This window comes from Notolabrus celidotus, chromosome 15 (assembly GCF_009762535.1).
Source record: "Notolabrus celidotus isolate fNotCel1 chromosome 15, fNotCel1.pri, whole genome shotgun sequence".
Lineage (NCBI taxonomy): Eukaryota > Metazoa > Chordata > Actinopteri > Labriformes > Labridae > Notolabrus > Notolabrus celidotus.
The window spans coordinates 5,079,187-5,107,092 of record NC_048286.1 but is presented as its reverse complement, the minus strand read 5'-3'; the positions used below and the strand labels follow the sequence as shown (position 1 = coordinate 5,107,092).

At 40.9% G+C, this 27,906-nt stretch overlaps 1 protein-coding gene and 1 non-coding gene across 4 annotated transcripts in view; one reads left to right on the top strand and one right to left on the bottom strand.

Moving 5' to 3' along the window:
• Window positions 1–27,906, bottom strand: part of LOC117826771 (contactin-associated protein-like 4) — a 275,455-nt gene that overhangs the window by 29,449 nt on the left and 218,100 nt on the right. For all 3 annotated transcript variants that reach the window (XM_034703096.1, XM_034703099.1, XM_034703098.1), the window contains 7 exons: window positions 18,891–18,997; window positions 14,968–15,087; window positions 12,319–12,519; window positions 8,502–8,664; window positions 6,698–6,825; window positions 6,020–6,190; window positions 3,269–3,487 (listed from right to left, as the gene is read on the bottom strand). In XM_034703096.1, coding sequence (XP_034558987.1) covers window positions 3,269–3,487; window positions 6,020–6,190; window positions 6,698–6,825; window positions 8,502–8,664; window positions 12,319–12,519; window positions 14,968–15,087; window positions 18,891–18,997 — 1,109 coding nt within the window. The remainder of the gene's footprint in view (window positions 1–3,268; window positions 3,488–6,019; window positions 6,191–6,697; window positions 6,826–8,501; window positions 8,665–12,318; window positions 12,520–14,967; window positions 15,088–18,890; window positions 18,998–27,906) is intronic.
• Window positions 27,070–27,152, top strand: trnal-uaa. Its single transcript has one exon. It is a non-coding gene; the product is annotated as a tRNA-Leu (tRNA).

The following is a 27,906-nucleotide window of genomic DNA, read 5'->3' as shown; positions in this document are numbered from 1 at the left end:
CGAGCGAGAGGTCAAACAGAGGAGTTTATTACGAGGATTTAACAGATGAAGATGAAATCATCGCGGCGGCTGTGTTGATCAAGATTAGGACGGTTAATGAACTCACGGGTTCAGCTTCATTTACAGATTAGTCAGAGATGCTCACTGCAAGAAATCACCTCTCACACCACACTGCGTATTAGTGCTCCCAGATGCATGCTCTATTTATTAACATGATTTCTGGTTCGAGGTCAGAAACAATCGACTCAGCACTTTCATATTCAATACTCCCGGGCAGTTAACGACATCTAGACGATTACAATCCAGCACGGTTTAATATCTCTTTCTCTTTTCAAGTGTTTAGGACTCTGCAGAGTGAGATCAAACCTAGTAGACCTTCTGTATTTGGGTTTCAGTCTATCAGGGGTTTGCTCTGTAGAGCTATGGATGAAAAGGGACCAGAAGCCCCCACTGAGCAGACGTGCAGACCCAGCATCTTTAAATCAAATACTGCTGATCAAACAGGAGGATGTAGCCAATAACTGATTACCAGAGTCTGCAGTCAAGGCTGGAGGATGACAATCTGTAAAACAAGCTATCGATTGCTTAGCATTACCTCCCTGTTGGTTAGGCTGTGTTAGGAGATGTGTTCGATAAATACGTCAAAATGTCGTCTGCATATCAAGATTCAAGACGGGCTTAATTGGGGGATTTGTTTTGGGCTGTTCACCCATGCTGCAGCAATAAACAACAACTTAGAATATACAATATAATACAATACAGTAATAACTCAAATTACCCTAATTGTTGATAGCACAATATTGTGCCTCTTAGTGCGTAAAGATGACCCATCTTTAAATGCATGAACGTATCAGTGTACAAGAAGTGCAAAAACAAAAATAGTCAACTCTGGCCTTTTCTGGCTTTTACCTGCCCCCATTAAACGTTTAACAAACGCAAACTGAAGACCTTTACATTCAGTCTGGCATTCATGTAGGGTTTTATTATTTCATTATTTTAGACTATTAAAGCTGGGGTTGGTAGTCAGATTTAGATACACTTTTTGTTATACTGGTTAAAATGATCTTTATGTCCTGATGGCAATCAATACATAATGTGTTCTTAAAAAAGAGTGAAAAAAAGCTCCTATCTACAGCCGGAGTAAACCTGGGAAAACACCAACCAATCACCGTTTTTTGGGTCCCCAAATTTTAAACCAATCAAATCCTGTCCTGCGCGTACATTTCCCCAGCGTTCACTCCCCATCCCCTGCCTCTGCTTCCCCTGACTTTACTGACTGCCCCTCTCGCTCGACTTCAGGCCTGTCCCCTCTGACCTGATGAGGTGCTTTGCTCAGGACTGTAGTCCGGATCAGAGTCTAAAAAGCTCTCACCACGGGGGCTCTGACAAGCAGAAGAATGAATGACATTCAGTAAGTCCTACAGAAAATGTATATGTATTGTAGTGTCCGTTCGGACTTTGTAGGGATGAAGAGCCGATTCGTGAACACGTTGAGTTTTAATAACCGGTCACTGTCGGCCGTGATCACAACAACCAACAAAACAACAATCAATGTTTGAATGAATGAAGAACTTCTCCTCTTGTCTCTCCTCTCTCCCGCTCGCACTCTCTACACCTCTCCTGATGCCTTCACTAACCGTCAACACTGTAGGAATTAAGAACATCTTCACTGAGCACGTTTAACAAACAGTAGAGTTGTTACAGTTTTATATGTATTATAACTTTTCTCCTGATATCATGTCACCAGTACAACTGGATAATGCTAGAATGACAGTTGTGAGTACTAACAGCAGCCATGTTTGTTTGTGTTTTTAACTTTCGCTATGAGAATGACTGGTTTTGAATCAGTCACCATCATATGGTCGCAAGTCAGCGGCGCTCGTGCATGTGAGCGGGGGCGGGCGTAATTTCAGAGGAGCTCCAAGGGGAAGGGGGGGAGGGGTTAGACGGAGTGCTGAGGAAATGCTGCATTCAAATTCATGCTAGTTTTCCAAGACTACCAACCCTAGCTTTAAACTGATTATAATTCTTAGTTTAATTGTATTCATTTTTAACTCTATATCTTTACCATTTTTGCTATTAACAATAGAAGACAGAGTAGTGAAATTCGAAACAGTACAAAAGTACAAAAGAAAAAGAAAAGAGAGGGAGAAAAAGGTTTTCAGAAGTGTAATTTTATAGATTTGGGTTCTTCAAAAAATAAAAATGCAGTCAGGTTTAATTTACAGACTAAATTTACATGTGTAAGAAAGAAGCAATATTATATAAAGAGAAAACTATTTGTGTACTATTAATATACTTATTGTTATATTGATGCTTTAACTTATTTTTAAGTCTTTACCTTTAAATATTTTCACATTCGATAATCACTGGTGTGCCTTCATGTCTACTTCTAAATGCATTTAGTTTTTAATATGTACCACAACTTGTCATTATCTTTCATCTTTTTCTTGTTTTCAATCACTGCAAAGCTTGAATGTCATTTGATTTGTATGAAAGGTTCTTGATTGATTTATTGATGTGCTGTGAAGTCTGGTTGTTTGTCACCAAAGATGACAAAAACTGAAGCTGAATGTCAGCAACAAAAATGTTGTACACACAATGACAGTAAAGTATCTTACCTTCTCCTTGTATTGAAGCAAAACAGCAGCATCAGCACAAATAAAAAACAATGTATTGCCAATATATTCACCTAACTATGAAGAAGTGAAGCTACAGCATCAATCCAGAAGAAGCCTTTAGAGTTTTCTTTTTGCTGATATTATTTCATGGAGTGAAGCATCTTTTTGTGTTTGTTATGAATTCTATCTCATCGAGCATCTGGAGGTCAAAGATCCATGATTTAAAGGAAGTCACAATGTCATGGCTGATTGGTGTATTTTCATTTAGTAACTTCAGTGTGATGTCTGAAGAATTCTAACCACCTCTCAAATTATATGTTTACCTAAAGAACACATGAATTTCACTCAATGCGACTTCATTTTCATGCATTACATAAAAACTGTCTGCCTGATTATCTGCTGCATCCGCCTCAAACACTGACATCATGACAACATATGCCGAACTATTGCAACCTAAAAGAGGAACCTCTGCCAATACTGGACGCAACGTCAAGAGAAGCAAATTCAATGCATGATACATCAGAGACCTGCAGAACAAAGATGATAGATCTATGTGCAAACCTAAGATGTGCATGTGTGAAACAGGGATACTGAGAGATATTCTCCAAGTAAATAAAGAAAAGTGATGTCAGAGCTGTCGTCCTCACCTATGAACAGCTGGCTGTTGAGCTGCAGGTGGAAGTGTCCGTCAGCGGGAGCTTCCTGCGTGGCCACGGGGAGTCCATCCAGTCGAAGCGACGCCTCCTTGACATTTCGCTCGGCTCGGATTCGATGCCACCTGTTGTCGTTCAGCGGCACGGTCGACTCAACGCGGACCTCCAGCGGCCCGTTACCCACATCGAAGGAGAAAACCACCTGAGTGGAGGCTGTCGGATATGAGAGAGGAACACAGTAAGGGTTTTATAAAACTGCATGAATTGAATCTATGCATTCAGATAGAAATAGAAGTTTGCCGTTTGAATATACAGCATCGACACACTTAGCTGCACTTCTTCTACTCTGGCATTTTGGCCCTGGATGGTTATTTTGATCCACCTTTGATGTTGGGCTTGCAAATGTCTTAGGCTCTCGGGACATGATATTCATTAAGGGCAGCTTCCAAGTACTGAATACACAACCATGAACTTTTAATTATTGCCAATGTTGCATATTTGAATGAATGTTTTCTTCTGGACTAAAACCTTCTTTGTGTCCTCTCATTAGAGGTCTGCTCAGCTCACACTTCCTGCCATGTTCACCGAAACAAAATGAGACTGATTTGGAGAGCACCCCATCCTTCATCCTGTCTGCTTTTGGAAGAAGATGCATTACTCTGTGAGAACATAACATGAAGAAATATCCTCACATCTCTAGTTAACTTCATTTAGAAACTGTTTTCTGGCTTAGCTGCAGCGTTACAGAGCCATGTGTGCACAGAGCAGCAGCGTTCGGAGCTGGAATAACCACGCTGACAGAGATTTCCCCGAGGAGAGAGGCTGATGGTGCATCAGCGTCCCAGTGTTAGAGAGAGCACTGCTTCAAATCTCATTCCTAAGAAAATGTGAAACCAGGAAATGGGCAGAGAGATTACAGACGGCATCCGATCATTACTTCTGCTGCACACACACACGCATCTCATACATAGATGCATGTCTGTAAGCGCAGTAAAGAACACCTTTGTGGGTAATTCTGACATATTATATATGATCACATATTACAAAGGGCTGTAAAGGCATCACATTCAGTCACAGAGTTGTTGCATCCATAAAGTCAGAAACACCGTCAGGTTATTGCTGTCATTTGGAGACATCATATCCTGAAGGCAAACCATTTCAAGCCATGCAGAAATATAAAACAGAAACAGGAGTGCTTTTTAAGAGATGACAAAGGGAACCTAAGGGTTTCTATTCTGCCTCTCCACCCTTATTCTTAAATATTGGATTAAGTCTGCCAACTTTTCCCCCTGTATGAGTCAGTATTCTAAGTTATCACAGCCCGCAGTGATGACATCTTATTGGAGACGCCGTACAACCCTCGTGTGCCACCAAATGGTTACATGGCGCATCTGTGTAGTATGAAGCAGCTGAGGAGAACACATAATGCTACTTCTCCTGTCTTTGCCAGAGTGGCATAAAGTACGTTTGCAGCATTTTTTCACCACTTTTCACACTTTATTTGCTAACATGAAAGTATTCAAAAGATGTTAAATTCCCGTTTATTTTTTGTTTTACTTTAAAAAGTTGGACTATTGAGTGGCAACATTGCAATCTTCTAAGCTCAAATCTTTAGGGAGTAAACAAGGACTAGACTGTATAAAAAATGTATGTAGTTTCCGTGACGTCACCCATCTGTTTCTGAAGCGCTGTTTTGAAGCTGAGTGTCGGCGGTTGCCATATTGGAAATGCTGAACTCAACCTTACTTCGTCCGAGCTTGTGTGAGGTAAAGAGGCGGGCCTTTAGCCTTTTCACTAACAACTACAGTGTGTGCGCCTGTCAATTAAGTCAGGCATGCCCTTATTTGGGCAAAACTTAAAAGTTTAATATCTTCAAAAATAACGAATTATAAAACAATTCACCCTCTTTACTAGGGATGTAAATTTCAAGTATTTTCTGGAATCGGTCTTTGGAAATGTTAACAATCAATTATCGATTAATAATTAAAAAACGTAAATGTTTTCATGTTTCTCCACGCCTCCTCAGTGCTGAGAGACTGAATCAGAACAGCACACACCAGTTTCTACTTTCTACCTTTATTTGAATGATTATCGATCAAGTGTCTGTGTTCCTGTCGTTCATTAAACCCCACTGACTGTGATTCAGCAGCAACATTGTTTTATATATCTTAGTATTTAGCCTTCACGTTAATAATGAACTGTTTCTCATCTCTAACTCTGACATATCTGGTGGAGTGTATCAGAGTTTGTGGTGAGAACAGTTGGCAGCTTTTGTTTTCTGTGTGTGTTTTTAACTTTAAAGAAAAATACCGTCAAGTTAATCAGTTAGTTGTTGTTGTTGTTGTTCCTGACATCTGACCTCAAGTGACCTCAACCTCCCACACAGCTTTTGGTCGACTTCATGCTTCTGTGTCTAAATGGGAGCAAATCTCTGCAGGCAGATTTCAAAGTGAAGGTTCCTGCTTGAGAGTGGAGCTCGCAGCAGCAGCAGACACATTTTCATGTATTACCATCTCACGTGTGCGGCAGACTCAGGTGTTATAATAAGAGACTAAGATAAGGACAGGAAGGTCACCTGAGCTGAGCCTCAGAATATCTTCCTCCAGGATGGTTTGATACACATGAAGTCTATAACCTGTTTTTTTTTTTTTTTTACACAGCTCCATATTAAGACTTTGACTTCCAGCTTTCACTGACACATCACTCTAATCCAGATTATATCTCCACCCTGCAGCTCTTACTCACAGCTCAGTTCAATCCGGATGAAGTCTTTGATGCCCAGGTTTTCCAGGAACACTCCGGAGGCGGCCGTGGTTTTGAACAGGAAGGAGATATCTGCGCTCAGCTCTCCATGGAAGGTGGGGAAGTGGAGGTATGACGTCTCTTTGTCGAAGAACGCAGCGTTCCCGAAGTTCTCTGAGAGACGGAAAAAAACATTAAGATCTTTGAGTAAATCCAGCGGCAGGGCGTTCAGATAATGAGCCCAGTCTCTTGTTTCATTAATCAAATCAAACATGTATTTAACTTCTTTAATAGATCAGAAAAGATGAGCTGTGATTAAGGAGAACTGAGAGGAGGATTCACAGCGTGACACTTAAGGAGGAGAAGTATGAGGGTGTGAGATCTCAAAAGAAAGAATGCACTAGTGAGCGCTCTGGCAATCATAATTAGATGTTGAGGTAACGATGAAACGTTTAACATCACTCCTGTGTTTCAAGATCAGAACAGGTGTGAGAGAAAACAGTCTCTTAGAATCAACATGATATTAATTCATTTTGCTGCTTGAATAAAAAACTCTGATGCTTGAAAGTGGATTTAAAGCGTACATGAAAACATCTTTGTGTCTGTTTTTCAAGACAATCAAATAGAAAGACTTCTGTCCGCCTTCCATCAAGATAACGAGGCAACAAGAACTGGACTTACTGTCTCCATGGCATCGCAGGGGTCCAACCCTATAGGCGGCCTCTGACCCCGACCTCTGGATGTCACCCAGCACCAGAGACTTGACAGGGAGGCTCTCCTTATGGATGAGCAGGCCGGAGTCCTCAGCCCTGCATTAGGAGGAGACAGAGGAGAGTAGTGATCGGTCTCAGCAGATGTGTGTCTAACATGAGTCTGGTCCTGCTGGAGGTTTCTGCCTGTTAAAGGAAGTTTGTCCTTGCCACTGTAACTTGCTAAATGCTGCAAAGTGCTCTGCTCATGGTGGATTAAGATGAGATCAGACTGAGTCCTGTCTGTAAGATGGGACTGGATCTGATCCTGTCTTGATGTTGGGTCTTTGTTAATAATAGAACATAGAGTATGGTCTGGACCTGCTCTGTTTGGAAAGAGTCTTCAGATTGATTGATTGATAGTGATAAAGAAAGAGAAGGTAGAATAAGATTTCAAAGAAGGTGATAAAGAGAAAGTTAGAGAGGAGAAAACATAAGAAGGTTATAAATGAGAGGGAAAGAACAAAAAGGGGAGTAAATGATTAAAAGGAAGGAGGAGGAGAAAGAGCAGGATAAGCGTAGGAGGAAACCAAAGAAGGAGAAGAATGAGAGTATTTCAGAGAGACACGGGAGATTAACTCTGAAAGAGAAGAAAGTAAAAGGCAGATGAAGTTAAAGGAAGAGAGGGTGTGGATGAAGATGGAGTAAGAAAGAAATAATTTCTACTAATAAATCAAGAATTAAAAACCTTGCTCATTCCCTTGTAGAAACAGTAACAAATCATGCCATGTAATTACAGCCTTAAGAGAGAGTCAGACATTTTAATTTGAAACATATTATTAACATATAAATGTGCAACACTTAATTTTAGCTAATTTCTGTGACAGCTACTAATACAAGAAGACATAGTGGTGCCACTCGGTTGGACTCTTGACTCAGCTGAGGGAGCCTCTCTGTCCACTGACACCCAGGATCTGTTTTAGACTTCAGGTTTTTGTTCCTCTCTCTGCCATCACAATGTGAACGTTACCCTGAGGCTTTTTATGCTTTTGACCAGGGACTATCACCAGATCCGTGGCCGGTCCGTCTCCGATCCGCTGTGGTCCTGCTCTGTGCTCTCTCGTCCCTCAACACCCACTGGTTGCATTTTCAGAACACAGCACGGAGCAGGACCGCCGGACAGCTGGAGTCATGTGACCGAGGTTTCCCCGCAGTAATTACTGAATCAAGGATTCTCCTCTTCCTCTCCTCATCTATGTTGTCTTTCTGGTCCTCGGAAAACCTCTGACCTGTTGACTCCAGGCCTGGCTCCGCTCATCATGACGGTTTGTTGTTGTAGTTAAGTGAAATGCGATCCGCTCTGTTGAGATTGATGCGTCTTGCTCCGGCAAAAATAAAGTGTTGTATATCCGATGTGGAGGGCTTAGACCTGCCGGATCAGAGACGCAGCCGGGATGCAACTGAGCGGATCCAGTGGAAGTTAACACATTGACTGGAATAGAAACCTATCAACTCCAGTGCTGTGACGGATTGGAGGCGGACCGGACACAGATCTGGTGAAACTTGGCTGTACGACTCATTTCCCAGCTACACCCCTCTCATCTACAGGAAAGACTTTCAGGCATCTCTAGACATTTTCTGGGGCAGAACTCCTGAAAGTCGCACATGTGAGAGAGGCTTTTTTGGTTCCAGTCATGTGTGTTCTAAATATCACCAATAATGATATAAACATGAATAAATCAAGCATTCATCTTTGCTCATATAATAGTTAAAACCAAGCGTTAAAAGTTCAGTACCACTCTATGCGGTCTGCGTCACAGTTGCAGTAGTGTTGAGGGTCCACACAGTCGCCCTGCAGGCCGCAGGCACACTGCTGACTCCCGGGCTGAGCTCCACCCCAGTAAGTCTGAGGACTACCAGGACCAGGACCGCCGAACCACCAGCTGAAGGGAGAGCCCTCTGAAACATACCAGAAAACATGCACTTTACTCCTCTGAGCATGCACTTTAATTTATTCTTGTTACATATCCTTTTTTTCCTGCAACAAGATGTTCAAACTTTACCCACAAAGCTCCCTGTTCTGAATTTACTGAATCCATAAAAGCGTCCTCGTTCTCCTTTGTTGAACATTTCTTCCTCAAAAATGAAGTCTGTTAAACTCGTTGAAGTTATTTTATTGGGTGATTCTGCTAACTTTCTGGAAACGCAGCGTCATTTGCACACATTAGGTCGCCCAATTTAAGACACTTAAAAAACAAAGTGAGATAATAAAGAAGAAAGCGAAAGTGACAAAAACCTATCTGAGGGACACAGCCCATTTTACTGCCCAAAACTTTGTGATAATGCTCATAAAACTGCACACAACAGCAAAGAACCTGTCCATAATAAAGCAAAAGATGCTTGCAGGACAAAACTTAGTGAGATGCGGTCCCTCAGTGGAGACTGTGAGCCTTAATGTGTCATAAAGTGAACCGGGTTGGGAGAAAATAGCATAGTACTGTAAGGAACGAGTCCCCATCACTCAGCCGCCCGGGATGAGTCCAGTGTTTGAAGCAGAGGGATGAAAGCCAGCTCCTACACCTAACACTGAATATATATTGTTTTTATGGAAGGAGGGAGGTGATAGTAGAAAAGTATTTCACACTGCGTGAGTGCAAGCGTGGGAGGAGAGGAGTGAGAGGAGGTGATTGGAAAGGTCTCTGTTGAGTCAGCGCTTATTTATTTTCCCAGAGAGCAACCCCGAGTTTATAATGGAACTTCTATTTGTCCACCCATTCTTCTTTTTCTACCACTTTCACTATTTTCATCCATCATCTTATCTCCTGCCTCCAAAAAGCCGCTCCACTGCTCAAATTTATCTCCTATGAAGTCTTTGAAGTTCCATAAGGGAGGGAAACTTTGTGGATGTGTCGAGCAGAGTGCTAACGTCAGCTAACACGCTGTCTAAAGTCACTTGATGATGATTAGCACTTTCAACATCTCTGATTATCATGTTATCACACTTTCATTTGATAATTGGAACCAAATTATCAGACAGAGCTTTGTTTTGATTCAAGTTTCATTTAAAGGGGGCATATTCTACCCCTTTAAGTCCAGTGAACACAGTCCTCTTTGGCCTACATGAAACATCTGTGCCGTGTTTTGGTTGAAATATAATATTGATCAAGCACCAGAGGAGGTTTTGGACCCTGTATAGTATGATTTTAGCTCTGAAGGCGTGGCTACAGATATGGGGATACAAGGTGAGGGAGAAAGTATTCATAATTTTCTCATGACATCACACAATTATGGAACCGCCCCCCTAGAGGGCAAGAAAGGCTTCCTACTGCTACAGGCTACAGGGAAGTGACCGGACTCTGCTGCCGACTACATGCTTATACACTTTTTTTAAATGCCGGGGTGCCGTTGGCCAAGTGGTCTAATCGTGCGCCCCATATACAGAGGCTATAAGCAGGTTTGACTCCCGAGCTCTACCAATTGCTGTATGTCTTCCCCCTCTCTCTAATCCCTATATTTCCTGTCTCTATCCAGCTTTCCTATCCAATAAAGACAAAAATACCCAAAAGCCTGACAGTCTGTGTTCAATTACATGCGCAAGCTGATGAGGAGACAAGCTCAGGTTCTGCTTCTTAAGAATACATCCGAGACAGAAAATCCTGAGAGCAGGAGATGTGGATTGATCATATTAGACGCTCCACTGTCCCTGCTGAGGGAACAAAACAACAACAGGGATTAAAGTCCACACGTCTTTGAGCGAACATTTCATTAACGCTAAGTTGAAGTAAACACAAATAATTTTAATTCATGTATGTGTAGTTAATGTTGTTCTGACATGGACCGTGTGCATGAACCAACAACCAAACAACTCCAGCGCTAACTTGTTGACACCATTAGCAAACCAGCTAATGCTAGCTTAACATTAACGTCGCTGTTTTGATAACCGGACACTTCTATCCTGACAGTCTGGTGGTAAAGTGGTCTGAGCTAAGGTGAGGAGAAGGTTCATATTTAGAGTCAAGGCTTCACTGAGACGGTTTTACACATTGTCACCTTTGCTCTGATGACGACCAATTTCTCACCCTACGGCCTTCAAACTGCAGCGTTACTGACCTGACCGGATCCAAACACATTTATCTGTGTCCACTTTTATAAACTTTTATCATGGCGGCAGTGTAAAGGGAAGGATTATTGTTTAGATAAATGTAAACATCACCAACGTAAAGTTCTGGCAAGGACTTGTCAGGTGGTATAAATATGCCCTAATCTGAAAAGATGGACAATTAACAAGGCTGTGGAGCGTTCAATGGAAAGCGTCATTTTACTCCGCTCTTTTTTACCTCCAGGCTTGCGCGCTGGTCACTTGACATCACAAGTTCAGCAGATTCCAAATGGGCCGTCCGATTGTGATTTTTTAAGGCCCAGGCAGACCACGAACAAAAGACTGGGTTGACTAATTTCACATTTTGAGGGTCAGTAGATAACCCGAGTGCCCAAATGTTCAAAAAAACACTGAAAAAGCTGTTTTTTCCATTAAATAAAATCCTTTAAAAGGCAACCCATCTGTGTTATATGACTTACACAAAAACACCAAGTTCAACCAGAAAAGTGGACAAAAGAAAAGAGCGATAAAAACAGATAACAAATTAAAGATCACCAAATTCTACAAAGATTCACCATCAGGGTTTAATGAAAGCGTCTACTGAAATCTCAAGGATTTCTACCTAATGGTTTTTGAAGTATTCCAGTTGGACCAAAGCTTCCTATCATTTGGCAACCTTGGAGCAAATATTCTATTTAGCTAAAATGTGGGTTTTATCAGAGGGACAACTTTTACTGACGTATCAACAAGAGGCCTTACAACACAGGTTATGGTCTGTTTTTGTTTGTCTACAAGGTTCCAGCAAGAAAATTTAAACAGAAGTCTTTTTTCTATTTATCTTGTAATTCTTTTCCTCAAACAGACTTCCATTCAGGCGCAATAAAAGCGTCTAATCAAAGGAAACAATTTATCAAATCTTAAACCTTAGAAAACAGCATGTTTGCTTTGCAGAGCTTCATGATTTTTCTCTTTCTGGGCAAGATGTTTGATGTGCAGAGTCTCTGAAGACCGAAGTAGTAAACACTCTTCCATTAACTTTTGTTTATTCCAATTATTCAATCAATAACAACCTATTGTTCACAGTTTTTGTGATTTGAATTTGCACTTTTGGGATTTTGGGGGTGAGTGGCGAGTAGAAAATGGCAGAGTGCTCTTATTAAGAAAGGTTTTAAGGGATTAAGAAGTGTCAGATTGTGTCATCTTTAAGTGAAATTTACAGCTCTATTGAAGTATTGAAGAAACACCACAAACAGAATCAAAGAGGACTGAAGGTCTATTTCCACTAATGGCGTTTTCTATTTTTGCCTATCTACAGACCTTAGTGGTGACCGTTAAGTCTGCTTAAAATTGCTCTGTATGCTTCATTCATATCATTAAAGAAATTGGTTGGTGAGAGAAAAGTGACATTGATGAGTCTGGCAGACAGCTGAGCACAGACAGAGAATAGTTACACCAGCTCATCCCTCATCATAAAGAAAACACATGAATGTGCAGTATTTTTTAAAAGAGTTTACCTGGAGTGTTGAGGAGGCGGGACTTCCTGCAGTGGTACGACAGCTCCTGTTCGCAGTGCTCTGATTGGCGGATGGCGGCCAATAGCTGCTGCTCTCCAGTGGAGTAGTCAAAGTGGATTGAATGCTGGTTCACACCTGGAGACGGTCGGACTCTGGTGAGCTCTGAGTTGTTGTGCTGGATCACCATCCACGTGTCGTCCTCTGGTGGGGTGAACAAAATCACATTAGTCCGTTGGTTTGAGAGCAGTTGAAGTTAGCCAGTTAGTAGCTAGCAGTGCTGTGCGCTAGTGACTAAAAGTATGACTCAGCATTTTCTTTTTCCAATTCCAGTCATATTTTGTGCTCTTTTGTCTTTAATTCTGTGACAAGTGTAAGGAGGACTGTAGCCTCTGTACATGGGGCGCCTGCTCTACCAATAGAGCTAAACCTGTTATGATTTTGTTTTTTTATCATATAATTAACCTGTGCTCCCTTTCAGAGTCTGGGCGTGGTCTCCAGGTGCTGGGTTGTCAACTAGGGTTGCCACCTTGGATTTGTGAAAAAGGGACACTCGACCAATTGTTTGGGGCGGAGGTCTCGGCCACTAATACCAGTTCAGACTGACCAAATGAACATCAAATTCAGACATAGGACACTGGTAAACTCTGCAATCTTGTCCTCTTCTGGTGAACTTTTATGGTCATAAAAGTTGTGATGGCTGCCTGTTTTTCTTTGTTTGATCCCACAGCTTGATGTTTTTTTGTTTTTGAGCGGATTTCCGATGCGTTTTTCCCTTCAGATTATACAGAGATTTTTTCACCGGACACAAAACGCATGTGGTGGTAAAATTGTCTCCCTGGGTCGGTCGTACCCAAAGTCTGACAGTGTCTCCCAGTCAGGATTAGTATATGTTTTTTGGTGGTTTGCATGTATTTGCTCCATCTCCTTCCTTGTCAGTCGTCTCTCCTCCCATTTCAAATGGAGACGCCAAAAGTTGGTGTTAAGAAGACTTAAGAACTTAAGAAGTACGTCGGTCAATTCAGCTTGCTGTGTCTCTTCGATCAAGTTTCCCTCTCTGCTTGAGCCGCTTTGAGCGCTAGAGCCCACGCGTGTGACGTATGCATAGACGGGAAGAAAACAGAGACAATTTTAAATAGCCGCAGAAGCACTGGGGGCCTTTCTAGACTACAGAATGAAGGAAATCAAATGAGGTTTTTGTATTTTCCCCCAAAAAACAGGACAAATTGTGTCCCAGGCATAGACTGTATAAAATATGGACGTAGTATCCATGACGTCACCCATCTGTTCCTGAGAGCTATTTTGAAGCCAATCGACGGAAGCAGCCATATTGGAAATGCGGAACTCAACCAGGCAGAGTGTGACGTAGTGTGAGCCTCCAAGCCAACAGCTATGTGTTCCCGACCGGGAGTCACGTCAGTCATGTCCTTATTTGGGCAAAACTGGTAATCTTAATATCTTCTGAACCGTCATTTTTAAAAAAATTCACCCCCCCGTACAGTGTGTGCTGACAGAGAGATCAGCTTCATAGGGCCAAGCCGTTTTTTGAACCAGGCTGTAAACATGTTTATTAATGCTGCAAAGATCGTCTTTTTCCAATTCATGTCTATGTGGTTTCCGGTGTTTCTGCAGCCAGCCTCAAGCGGATTCTCAATGTATTGCAGTTTATAACACTTCCGCATGGGCTTCATCGTTTTAGACCGGAGGTTTCCGCTTGGTCCCAGGAGAGATCTTTATTTGGACAGCTAGTGAAAAAAGAGAACAATTCTGGGAAAAAGGGGGCCGGGTGGCAACACACTTTAAAGTTAGCCAGTTAGTAGCTAGCAGAGCTGTATACGCTAGCAGCAGGATTTTTTGTTTTTTTTCAAATTGTGGTTCTATTGTGTGCTCTTTTGTCTATATTTCTTGATTTTGAATTCTACTTTGATTCTTTTGGGGGTTTTGGCTTTTATTTGATGGTTATCACTGAAAAAAAAACAAGACATTTGCGTAGAGAGTGTAAGGGAGGGAGAGACAGAAAAACATAGAAATAGATAAAAGGGGAAAGGAGAGGGATATGAAATACTAAAAAAAAAAAAAAAATCTTGATGACCAAATCAATAAAATAATGTCAGAGAAGTATCAGAAAAATAAAATAAAATGAAATAAAATCATTACAGTAAAATAAATAAAATAAAATTAGATAAATGTTAGAAAATTGAATAATATAAAAATGTAATAATGTAATGTAATGTAATAATAATAAGATAGGATAAAATAAAATAAATTAAAATGCCCAAACTAAGCACTGAGCCAAACCTTCGGTACATGCTGGTAGACTAACCTGCCAGTTAGCTTTAAAGTAACTTTGTAAAATGTTTCTTTCCTCGTAAATTGATTTATTGATTTCTTTGTATGCTGTCTTTTTTTTATTTCAGTGTTACTATTTCGAGAGCTCAGAGTCTAAGGTGGAAAGAGACAACAAAAACAGAGAAAACTGGTCATTTCATCGATATAGTTTATGTATGCACCAACTGTTGGAAGCAGTCTGATGATGTTGCACTGAGAAAAAGTGAAGGGAAAGGCACAAAGGAAGATATTAACAATTCTGCCTGTAATGAAAAGAGAAATATACAGTGATTATGAGAGGAAGAGTGTGTTAGTGTGTGTCACCTGTCATGTTGCAGTACACCAGCTGTGGTTTGATTGGTCCGCTGCCGTCCACGTCGATGTAGAAATGTCCCGACGTGTTGCCGTTGTGTTTGTACGCCTCGCAGGACTGCTCGTACACAGCTGGGAGGAAAATAATGAGATCAGCTGCAACATGAATCAACATCAACATCAACACATCAGCTGTGAGGGGACGAGGATCACACAGTGTGCAGGACTACAGGAGCCGAATCACTCATATTCAACTACTGACTCACCATTTCTACTGCAGCCTTCAATAAAATAAGATTAACCCAACTGCAGTGGCTGATGAGATTCAACACTCCAGCCTTGCATCTTCCTCTCAGTCTCTTTAAGGCCTCCTCTCTTTGCTCTCATGCGGCGGTTGCATCCTGTGCAGCCTTTTAAAGGTAATTCCATATCTAAAGGTTCCCACACTCTGCTCACCTGTTTATCTCTTTCCCTCTTTCTGCACAGCCACGACTCTTTTATTCATCACTTTCCCTCAGTGAGGGTAGAAGACGCTCTTCACAGAACCATCACCATGAAAATGAAACCGGAGGTGAACTGTGTGGGAAACTCTGCTCTTCTGTTTTTCGAGGATTCAGCTCGAGGGAATCGGCAGCAAATCTCACCTTTAAATTCACCTCGCTGCTGCTGCGGTTACATTTATTCATTCGCTGTTTGGTAGTGAAGTCACGGCTGCAGTCTCATCAACCTCCAACATAACTCTGTCATACAAACTGTAACCTCCTCCAGTGGAGGGGGGGACGTGCAGAGATCAAATATAGCTCACAGCAGGAGGTTCTTTTAGAGGGTGATTCTGGCGGGCTTTATTTTTATGGTTTCAGCATCATTACTATCCCTAATGTGAAGCTAGCCTACACATTTTACTTCATCAACACTTTTTATGATCTATATCTTTAATTATCTTTACATCCTGGCAGCAATCCACAAATCAAGAGCTGTAAGAAGATGAAAAACTGATCCTTTACAGGGTCGGACTGGTCCTCCATGAGTCAGGCGTGGTCATAGGTTTGTATGACAAATTTGAAAAATTGACCAATTAGAATAGAAATGACTCATAAACACTTTGCACACATGCTAATTACTCGTCTCTCATAACTAAGCATTGCATAAACATAAACAAGTAATCCTCAGGGGACCAGACCGTCTCAATCTCAGTCCAGCCTGAGCAGTCTACACAGACTGCAAAGGCTGGATCATGCTGCTATGATGCTACATTGGCGGGCTACAGGCTTCACTGTGAGTCACGCTGTAAGGACATCATGCTACAGAGGGTATTGCGGCCTTCAAATTCTCGTAAAGTTGTGAAGTTGGGAACTTGTGAAGTCCTAAAGTTGTGAAGTTGGGAACTTGTGAAGTTGTTAAGTTGTGAAGTTGCAAAGTATTGAAGTAGTGAAGTTGTTAAGTCGTAAAGTCGTGAAGTAGATAAGTTGTGAAGTTGCTAAGTTGTGAAGTTGTTAAATTGTAAAGTTGTGAAGTTGCAAAGTAGTGAAGTTGTGAGTTGTTAAGTCATAAAGTTGTGAGTTTGTCAAGTCGTAAAGTCGTGTAGTCGCAAAGTTGTGAAATCTTAAAGTCATAAAGTCTTAAAGTCGTAAAGTTGTGAAGTCATGAGATTGTGAAGTCATGAAGTCGTGTAGCGTGAAGTCTTATGGTGAAGTCGTAAAGTCGTGAGGTAGTAAAGTCGTAAAGTCATGAGGCTGCAAAGTCATGAAGTCATGAAGTCTTGCGGTGAAGTTGTAAAGTCGTGAAGTCGTGAAGTCTTGTGGTGAAGTCGTAAAGTCATGAAGTCGTGAAGTCGTGAAGTCTTGCGGTGAAGTTGTAAAGTCATGAGGTAGTAAAGTCGTAAAGTCATGAGGTCGTGAAGCCATGAAGTCATGAAGTCTTGCGGTGAAGTCGTAAAGTTGTGAAGTCATGAAGTCATTAAGTCTTGCGGTGAAGTTGTAAAGTTGTGAAGTCATGAAGTCTTGCTGTGAAGTTGTAAAGTTGTGAAGACATGAAGTCTTGCGGTAAAGTCGTAAAGTCGTGAAGTCATGAAGTCTTGCGGTGAAGTCGTAAAGTCATGAAGTTGTGAAGTCGTAAAGTTGTGAAGACATGAAGTCTTGCGGTAAAGTCGTAAAGTCGTGAAGTCATGAAGTCTTGCGGTGAAGTCGTAAAGTCATGAAGTTGTGAAGTCGTAAAGTTGTGAAGACATGAAGTCTTGCGGTAAAGTCATGAAGTCGTGAAGTCATGAAGTCTTGCGGTGAAGTCGTAAAGTCATGAAGTTGTGAAGTCGTAAAGTTGTGAAGTAGTGAAGTCATGAAGTCTTGTTGTGAAGTAGTGAAGTCATGAAGTCTTGCGGTGAAGTCTTAAAGTCATGAAGTCATGAAGTCGTAAAGTTGTGAAGTCATGAAGTCTTGTTGTGAAGTAGTGAAGTCATGAAGTCTTGCGGTGAAGTCTTAAAGTCATGAAGTCATGAAGTCGTAAAGTTGTGAAGTCATGAAGTCTTGCTGTGAAGATGTAAAGTTTTGAAGACATGAAGTCTTGCGGTGAAGTCGTGAAGTTGTGAAGTCATGAAGTCGTGAAGTTTTGCGGTGAAGTAGTAAAGTCGTGAAGTTGTGAAGTTGTAAAGTTGTGAAGTCATGAAGTCGTGAAGTCTTGCGGTGAAGTCGTAAAGTCGTGAAGTTGTACAGTCGTAAAGTCGTGCAGTGAAGTTGTTTGAATGAGTGGCGTTCAAGTGGTAACACCATATGTAGTCAACATCTACATGGACACCAAAAGATCATCTTTGTCCTCCTTTTTTTAAGTGGAAATGCTAATATTTCCTTTTTTTTCATATGTGCTGAAGTGCAATGTTGAGGAACAAACCAAAAGACAACAAAGTTAAGGATCTAGAACACTTGCCATGTCTCCTCTTGTCCCCGAACGTAGCTAACGGTAGTCTAACCACATTGTACAAGCTGAGCTCTTGCTAATGTTAGCTAATTTTGCTCCTCCAACTACAGACCCCTTCAGCTACATTATAACATAATGTATTTGAGTGAAACTGGAGTCCATGGGCTTCAGCATGTCTGTGAACGTCATCAGACACGTCACAACTCGTGAAATCAATGCTTTGAGATCATTTCAACTTACCATGTTTTGAATAAAACCCCATTTGAAGGCATCATATGATCTACTCCTCGAGCAAGTAAACACTAGATCCAAAAAAATGGTCAAGTAATCCCACTTGATGTACCGCCATGGCTAGACACTTTCATAATAACGTTTATTCATAGTGGTACAGCAGCATCATCTAACATCCTCCAGAAGAGCGCGAAACACAAGAGGTCAGGTTTGTTTTTAAAAAAATGTAACGCCACTGTGAGGAGATTTTAGGTGCTTATGAAACGGTCCAGAAGTTAAAGTGATTCCATTTTATGACCTACAGAAGCAAACGAGACCATCACCTACAAGATCTACAGTTTCTATACTATACATTTAATGCCTGTCACTTCTTTCTCCTCCAATTAAATTTGTATCTTGTCCTTGTTAACTTTTATTCAGTTCATTTAATGAATCAGATTTTTTTTGCAAGTACAAAAAGATCCACATTTATAGTCTTTTGCATTATGCATGAACCTGTTTGAATCTCCAGTTTTGAATGCCAAAAATCTGCATCTGAACTACATAATGTTGTTTTAGGGAGTAATCTGTGAATATGTTTTTTAATGCAGAAGAACTTTGGTTTAATTTCCTCCTCCTCTCTCTTTAAATTATGCAGGAGGGAGACATTTCTTCATTATTCTGTTTGACACTCTGCCTCATTCCTAATTAGTTTTTCATCCATCCCGTCTCTGCTCTATCCTTCTCTCTCTCTGTCTGTGTCTTTCCTCGTTAGGTGTGCTGGTGGCGTGCTGATGTTTGACTGACGGGTGACTTACAGCTGTGGCAGGTGGCTCCGCTGTATCCACTGTCAGAGCAGTTACAGTGAAACACGGTCCAGGACTGACTGCAGAGACCGCCGTGCTCGCAGCGACTGGGAGAACACCTGATGGGAAGAAAAAGCGGGAATTAATGCATTTTATTTTTCCATTTTTAAAAAGACAAAGGTGAGCCTGCTTCTCTCATAAGGGCTCCAATGCTTTAAAAGAACTGACAAGGGAAAAGAGGTTCATTCAAATCCATCTTAAAACCTGATTAGAGAGACCTTCATGTACGTTGTGCAGGTGTTTTAAAGTTCATGGACAGGATCTTGAGGTGTAGTCAGGGGGAGGAGGGTCTCCAGTTTGGGGCACCCAAATTTCATCTCTTCTTTTTGCAGACGATGTTGTTCTGTTGGCTTCTTCGAGCGGGGACCTCCAGCAGGCATTGTGGTGGTTTGCAGCTGAGTCTTTGCCCCAAGTGGAGGAGTTAAAGTATCTCAGGGTCTTCTTCATGAGTGAGGGTAAAATGTAATTACTGCGGGAAAATCTGTCTGGTGGTCCTGCTCCGTGCTGCGTTCTGAAAACGCAACCGGTAGGTTACAATGTTACAATGTTACAATGTCATTTAGCAGACGCTTTTATCCAAAGCGACGTACATACGAGAACAAGAACACAAGCAAAGATCTAGACAAGAGGAACAAGATCAGTAAGAGTAACAAAGTGCTTCAAGTCAATTTGGGTGCAGGTACTGCCAAGCAGTGTAAAGGCAATGCACAAAAATAAATAAGGATTTTCTTTTTTTTTTCAAAATAAGGAACATCTACAATGAAGCAACCAACCAATTTAAGACCTTCCATTATCATCATCAACAATTAACATCACCAAAATAATGACCAAAGTACCAAGTGCTGGGTCACTCAAGACCTGAGCACAGATTCCCAGAGTAGAGCAGGACAGTGTGAGTCAATCGTAGCTGGAAGACATGATCTGCCACTGGGGACAACAGTGGAGAACAGTCTAGCTAAGTGCATTGTGCTTCCTAAAGAGCTGGGTCTTTTGCTGTCTTTTGAATGTAGAGAGGGGAAGTAGGTGTTGACGGACGAGAGAACACGGAGCCGGACTGCAGCGGATCAGAGACAGACCAGACACAGATCTGGTGGAAGTCCCGGGTTAGAGGTAGGGTCAGGAGCTTGGACATTCGGAGGGAGCTTGAAGTAGAGACATTGCTTCTTCGCTTCCAAAGGAGTCAGCTGAGGTGATCTTCAGGGGAAGTCCAACTGGGTGAAGGCCTGGGGTAGACCCAGAACTCATTACAGGGATTATATATCCCACCTGGTCTGGTAACGCCTCAGGATTCCCCAGGAGGAGCTGGAAAGTGTTGCTGGGGAGAGGGATGTTTGGGTTTATCTGCTTGGACTGTTTCCGCCGTGACCCAACCCCCGATAAGGGGATGGGTGGAGGCTTTTTATAGATTTTCTCTCTTTTATTATTAATCTATATTTTTTCTTTTACTGATGTCAGTAAAATCAAAATGAAACGTGCAACATAAAAGCACACACACTGACTTCAATCCTGTCTTTTATTCAGCTTTTTGAAGCTGTGAATCCCGCTGCGCTGGAATCAATGTGTGATAGTGAAAGTATAAAGAGCATTTAAATGCACCTTTGACTTTAGAGTTATAGATCATCTCTTTCTAACCATCAAAACCTCATCCTGCAGCATTTTCATAAAAGTGCTAATTATAGAGGGCACCATGCTTTCAAACTCCCACCACACCACCTTTCAAACAGACAACACTGTTTAATTAAACTAAAAGGTACTCTCATAAAAAGCAGCTTCCTATCCTCTGAAGGAAAAACCTTTTACTGGAGCTCATCAAGGTTATCTGTTTGATTTCCATCAGTATATTTCATCACAGAGCGAAAAGAGGATAAAAAGCAGTGTAGGAGGGAAAGTTAAAATAAACATTTTACATTTTGGTGAAGTTGTAGAAGGCTCTAAGTTTAAAAAAAACAACCTCCCTTTCACTGAATGGAGAGATAACTCCTGCAGAATATTTATTTAAAACAACTTTCCTCAAAGAGCTCAAAAGAATAATTCTGTTACTTTACAGTTTTCTCCGTTTTATTTCAAAAGGAAGAGAAGATATCCTTTCACTTCTCCTCAGCAGCAGCAGATCTTCCCTGATTGAAGGCTCCAAAGTGCTGGCAGACTGTTTGAAGAAGCTCTTTGAAGGAAACCAGCTCCCAGGAGTCTCGACTGAAGCTCCCTGAGTTATTTATAGATAGCTATCACTCTGCTGTGACTATCAGGACATCAGGGCTGCGTGGGAGGGGAAGGAGGAGGCAGACAAACGTTGAAGCAACGCTGAAAATGTGGAATGAGACGAAGGGAAACAAAGATGTGTATGTTGTGTTGTTCTCTCTGTGTGTGAGAGGCTCTCTAAACTCCTATGAGAGCCACTGTACCCAAACCATCATAGCCAATGATTGGGTGTTATTAACACGTCTACCGCTGCAGTAAATTAAAATGTAACTCACACAATACAGCAGAGTATGTCAGCTATAGGTCACAAAACAAACATTTCATTTCTTTTATTACTTTATAATTTTATAATGTTTTACATTTTTTTTACATATATTTCTGATTTTTGACTGTTTTAATCTTTTATCTTTAGCTGTTAAAATTATTTTAATATTGTTCTATTTCCTTTTATTTGTCTTCCATCTCTTTTATTGTTTTTGTTTCTTTCTTATTTGTAAAGCACTTTGTAACCCTGTTTTAAAAAGTGCTATATAAATAAAGATTATTATTATTATTATTATCATTATCAGTATTAGTAGTAGTAGCAGTAGTAGTAGTAATAATAATATTATTATTTTTATCATTATTATTAACATATTATAATTATTATTAGTAGTAGTAGTATTATTGATATTAATATTGTTATTAATATTATTATTATTAAATATTTAGTCTGGCTTTTTTTTTCAGGATTTCATAACTATTATTTTAATGTTGTTTTATTGTTCTTTATTTTTAACTACCACATTATTTATCCACTCAGTTTAATTGATATAAAGCCTTCTTTGTTTTTTGTTTGTATGTTTGTTGTTGTTATTTTTTAGGGTGTTTGTTGTTCTTTGGAAAAAAAAATATTAATAATAATAATACAAAAATAATTATACAGAGATCAATTGTATTGAATATAAAAAATTTAATGTTAGTGTAATCGATGAAAATATGTTTATTAATAATAATAATAATAATAATAATGATAATATTAATATTAACAAATAAATGAATAAAAAAATCTGATTTGGCAAAAACTAAACTGTTCATGCAAATCAAGTTATCCGAACTTGAACTTAATAAAACATTTTATTTATATTTTAAATGCATTTATTTTACCTTCAACATTTATCCTTACACATCCTCACATTTTTTTTACTTATCTTAATTACACATATTTTATTGTTGGTGTTCATTTTTACTTTTAATATGAAGAATATTTTGCCATTATTTTACTTTCAATTTTTTTCTCGTGGTCGTTGTAAAGCACTTTTAATTGCATTTTATTTGTATGGAAGGTGCAATCTAAATAAACTGGGTCCATAGATTTCCTAAAGACTGTTTATTCAGTAGAAAGTGGATCCAGTGAAAAGTGAGATGCACTTCAGCGGATCACTTTTGAGGTAACGTACAGAATCTGTTAAAATGACAAAACAGCTGAGACTGGAATCATTGTGTCTCTGGAAAGATTCACAGACTCGACATGGGACCTCATTCTGTGGGGGACAACAGGACATGATGAGTAATACTGTTTTTATCCACATTGAATGCTTCCCATCTGTTGCAAGACCGGCTTGCACCTCCGGGAGGTATGAGAGACACACACACACACACACATGCACAAACACGGCTTCACGTCATCTGTGTTCAGAGCTCAGTTATACCTGTATGTTGCATTAACAAGCAGTCTTAAATCTGTAATTTCATCCGTGAAACTTTCTCAAACTCACAGACTTTACTCACTCATTTAAAAGTATACGACAGTGTTTCAGTGCGTTCCCACAATCTAAGGTGGGAGTATTGAAAAGAAAACGGATGACCGTACAGAATCTGCAGCCTCCCTTTCCTTTAGATAAAAGTCCTGACTCAGCAGCCTGCCAGCCTGCTACAGTGTGAGTTTTTAGCTCCATTTATCTCTATACCGCTTTAATCTAAGAGTAAGCTGGAGCCTTGCAGATAAAGCATTTGGCTTTCACTTTAAATTCACATTACCGCTCTGCTTGGTTCTTCTGTTCCTGTGTTTTTACAGTTTGTGCGTGTGAGAGAGTGCAGCAGGGATGTACAGTCATTAAACCCAGTCAGGAAGGGTTGACATTTGAAGTCTTTTACATACAAAAGCAGGTTTCTACCGCATCTTTCAGACTCTTAATGAGTCTCCAGGCTGCTTAAATAAGTAGTTTACTGTACTGACACAGGCAATCAAAAACAGCAGACGCAACAAAGTCTGTGAAAGCAAACATACACAAGCTGCAAGGACAGAATCTTAAACTGTTGGTCTAAGTTTGACCCAAAGGGTTGATGAATGAAAAGACTGCTGTGCCTTTAGTTCCTCATTTCTCAAACCACCACAAGCTCCAATCTCTATTGGTTTTCATGTATTAGTTGATACAGTTTAATAATAATAATACATTTTATTTATAAAGCGCTTTTCTAAAAACTCAAAGACGCTGCACAGAGGATAAAAACATCATATAAAACAACAGAATAATAAAAACATGAATAAAATACATTTAAAAGCAATCATACGTTAAAAGCAATTCTAAATAGGTGGGTTTTGGTGAGTGTTTTGAAGGTGGACAGGTTGGGGCAGTTTCAAATGTTAAGTGGTAAGGCGTTCCAGAGGTAGGGGGCGGCGACAGAGAAAGCGCTGTCCCCCAAGGTTCGGTGCTTGGTGTCAGGTGGTAGGGAGAGGAGGTGGGCGTTGGAGGATCGGAGGTTACGGGAGGGGGTGTGGTGATGGAGCAGGTCGATGAGGTAAGAGGGGGCCTGGTTATGGAGGGCTTTGTGGGTGAGAAGGAGGATTTTGAAATGTATGCGCTGTTTGATAGGGAGCCAGTGGAGGTTTTGGAGGACAGGGGTGATATGGTCACGGGAGTGGGTGTGGGTGAGCAGGCGGGCGGCAGAGTTCTGGATGTATTGTAGTTTGTTGAGTTGTTTTGAAGGAAGGCCATAGAAGATGCTGTTACAGTAGTCGAGTCTAGAAGTGATAAAGGCGTGGATCAGGGTTTCAGCGGTGGAAAAGGAGAGAGACGGACGGAGACGGGCGATATTTTTAAGGTGGAAGAAGGCGGTTTTGGGGATGTGCTTGATGTGATGTTCCAGAGTGAGATGGGAGTCAAAAATAATACCGAGGTTGGGAACATGTGAGGACGGAGTGAGGGAAGCATTGTCGATGGGGAGGTTGAAGTTGTTGGTGGTTGTGGTGAGAGATTCGGGGCCGACGATTATGAGGTCAGATTTTTCACAGTTGAGTTGGAGGTAGTTTTTTTGCATCCAGGATTTAATTTCAGTCAGGCAGTTGGTCAGGGTGGAGAGGGTAGGAGCAGTTATGGAATTGGTGGAGATGTAAAGTTGGATGTCGTCAGTGTAGCAGTGGAAGCGGAGACCGTGACGATGGATGATTTGACCGATTGGAAGGATGTAGAGAGTAAAGAGGAGTTTAAACTAGATTGGACATCCATTGAGGTCTTCTGTGTACCTTGGACAAGTATCTCTAATAACTCCCCTATAAGGTTGGACAGCAGGCTTTTGTCAAGTTACTTTTGCCACCAGTCAGTCAGGAAATGTAGCGTGCATTGTGTTTGGAAAAATGACCAATGGAGTTTTTCTGGTGTGAAAAGACTCAAAGTAATCCTCACATCATAGAGCTGTTGAACTTGGATGCAGATGGATTGGCCAGAATACATGTATGTCATCAGGTAAGAGAATGACCGGACCAATCAGTTTCATTCTAGGAGAAAGGGGCAGGATTTAGTTCCTATAAAGGATGGTTGCCCATGAAACGATTATTGTAGATGCAGTTAAAGAGGCAGTTTTATCCGAACTAGACAACATTTCTTAATTTAAAGAAGAGCAAAGGTCTTGAATGCGCAAACTTATATATTATAAGTTATATTTTGGGGCATTTTTGCCTCTATTCCAAAGGACAACTGAAGAGAGACAAGATACATGGGGTGCGAAGAGTGGGGAAGATGTGCAGCAAATGGTCCAAGGCTGGGAGTTGAACCCGCAACTGCTGATATGAGGACTGTAGCCTCTGTATATGGAGCGCACAATTAAACTGCTTGGCCAATACCAACCCTAGTGCGCAAACTTTCTTTACAAAAACAGCAAGAATCATGTAATAATTATTTGTGTAGTTTACTCCTCAATTGTTTGACACGCCAACTGCGTCATACATTGTTGTCCTGAGTTCCATAAAATCATCCTCTGAAAAGGTTCTGCCAACACTAAACTGCGTCTACGGGGTCAGATGGATGAGAAATGAGGTTTGAGCTTTGTCACTGGTTTTATCTTTCAGTCCCTCCAGGAAGTTGCGATTTCGCGATCGCAACTATCAACGCAAATTCAGCTCAGGAAGTTTAACCTGCCCCAGGAGCTGCTGATCATGTTCTACACCTCCATCATCCAGTCTGTTCTGTGTACCTCCATCACTGTCTGGTTTGGCTCTGCAACCAAACTAGACAAACACAGACTGCAGCGGACTATAAGGACTTGTACCGGTCCCGGGCCAGGAAACGGGCAGGTAGCATCACTGCTGACCCCTCACATCCTGGACACAAATTCTTCAAAGTCCTCCCCTCCGGCAGGTGCTACAGATCACTGTGCGCCAAAACAACCTGCCATAAGAACAGTTTCTTCCCCCAGGCTGTCACTCTGATGAACACTAAACCATAACAGTGTCATACCTGTCAGATAAATACTCTCTGTAAATATACATGTAGATACACAATGCAACAATTCTCCAAGCAGAATTCCATATTTCTATTTTTTGTATTATTCAACTACTATTTTTATAATGTAAAACTACCTCTGCAACTCACCACTGCACTTTATCATATTATTTTAGCCTGTACATATTAGTCAAGCCTATTTGTTGTTTCTTTGTATTTATAGCTAAGGTTATTGTTATTATATTTTTTATTTTATTTTTTATTGTAGTTCTTATTCTTATTCCTATTCTTATGCCTTGTACAAAGAGAGTACAGTTTACTAAAGTCAAATTCCTTGTGTGTTCACGCATACTTGGCGAATAAAGCTGATTCTGAATCAGCGCGATTTTTTCGCGGCCCTACAATTTTATACAATCACCGCAACTTTCCCGCAAATTTGACCAATTACCTCAATCTCAGCCCCTGTACGTCATCGGTTTTGTCATCAATTTGACTTCCTTGGAACATAAACGTAAGTCCTCACTTGATCGGCACTTTTCAACAACAAAACACGCACAGAGAACGGGTGAAAAGAGGGGACAGCAGGCAGGACAAGTGACCATGACAACGTTATTATTTATAGATTGAGGGGCTCAGTGTTAGCTTGGTCTCTACCTGCAGCAGGTGTGCTTTATGAACCAGCTCTCCTCACCTCCATGCATCTGTCTCATCTTCACTGATGATTTTTACCCCCGGTGTGTGTTAGTGACAAAGACAACCGGGGGATGTCTGTTTACTATTTGATGTTTGACGTTGTTGCCGTGGTTACCGTAAAAAGCTCTGCATCTACAGCTTGATTTAATCCAGTTTGGTGAAACATCAGACACATTTAGTAAGTTTTGATCAACTCCTCGTCATCAAAGATGCAGATTAATTTCAGAGTGCGTGAACTGACTGTGCATCAGTCGCTGCGAGGTGCATTTAGGGACCGTCGTAAATGTGCAATACAGACCTTTCATGGCATTTTTCTATGAATCAAGAGAATCAAAATACAGTCAGTGGCCACATCAATAATGTTTTCTAAAAACATCTGTAATTTAGCGTATTTACTTGCCCCTGAGATGTTATTGTTAATCCCGCGAAATCCTGGAGGGACTGATCTTTCAGTTAGAATGATAGGAATTGGATTTAACTTTAAACCTCTTGTTTTTCACCATTGCCTTCTACGGTGTATTGATTTGAATTTGATAACTACCAGGATGGCCGAGTGGTTAAGGCGTTGGACTTAAGATCCAATGGGCACATGCCCTCGTGGGTTCGAACCCCACTCCTGGTAGAGTATTACTGTACAGGTAGAGTTTGGCACTACCATTCACTTCTGTCAGAGTCTGATGGTTGTGTTTCTGTGTGTGAAAACTTGGATTGCATTGTGGAATGGAACTGTTCATGTGCCCCAACTACACTTTAAGCCATTTCTATTCAGAAGAAGTCATTATTCATGGATAACTTTGTTTTGATTGATCATTTTACTGCATCTTAATCAACTTTAGAAGATGTTTGAGTTTAGTTCAGCTCTTATTTTGTGCTGTCTTGAGTTTTCTTTGTTATTGTGATGCTCAGTTAGTTGAATAAAAACCTTTTCCTTCCATATCATGTGTGAGGAACTACTGGCTTCACATACAACAAATCAAGTTAAGTGTTTATTTATTAAACCCTGCATGATTACTAGGTGTGACTTTTCCACTTCTGAGCACGTTTCACTCAGTAAGTGGAATTTTCTTTTCACAAGAAACATGCAAAGAGCTAGAGGGCTCTTGCTGACCCTCATTTCCCTGGTTGTTCACCTCAACAGGAAACAAATAGACGTCTTTCTCTCCTCTGCTCCTGATGCTTGCACTGTGGACATCGCTGAGAACTGAAGTAAATGAGCTCTGCTTTAGCTCAAGCCCTGCAACATGACTGATGGGTCAAGTCCATTAACTGCATGGCCGCTTCTATGTTGTTCTCATCGCATGGGGCTGCACTGCTATTAAATCAGCACAAAGGCGCACTAATACAGATGCAACACCTTGCTCTGAAGTAGGAGAATT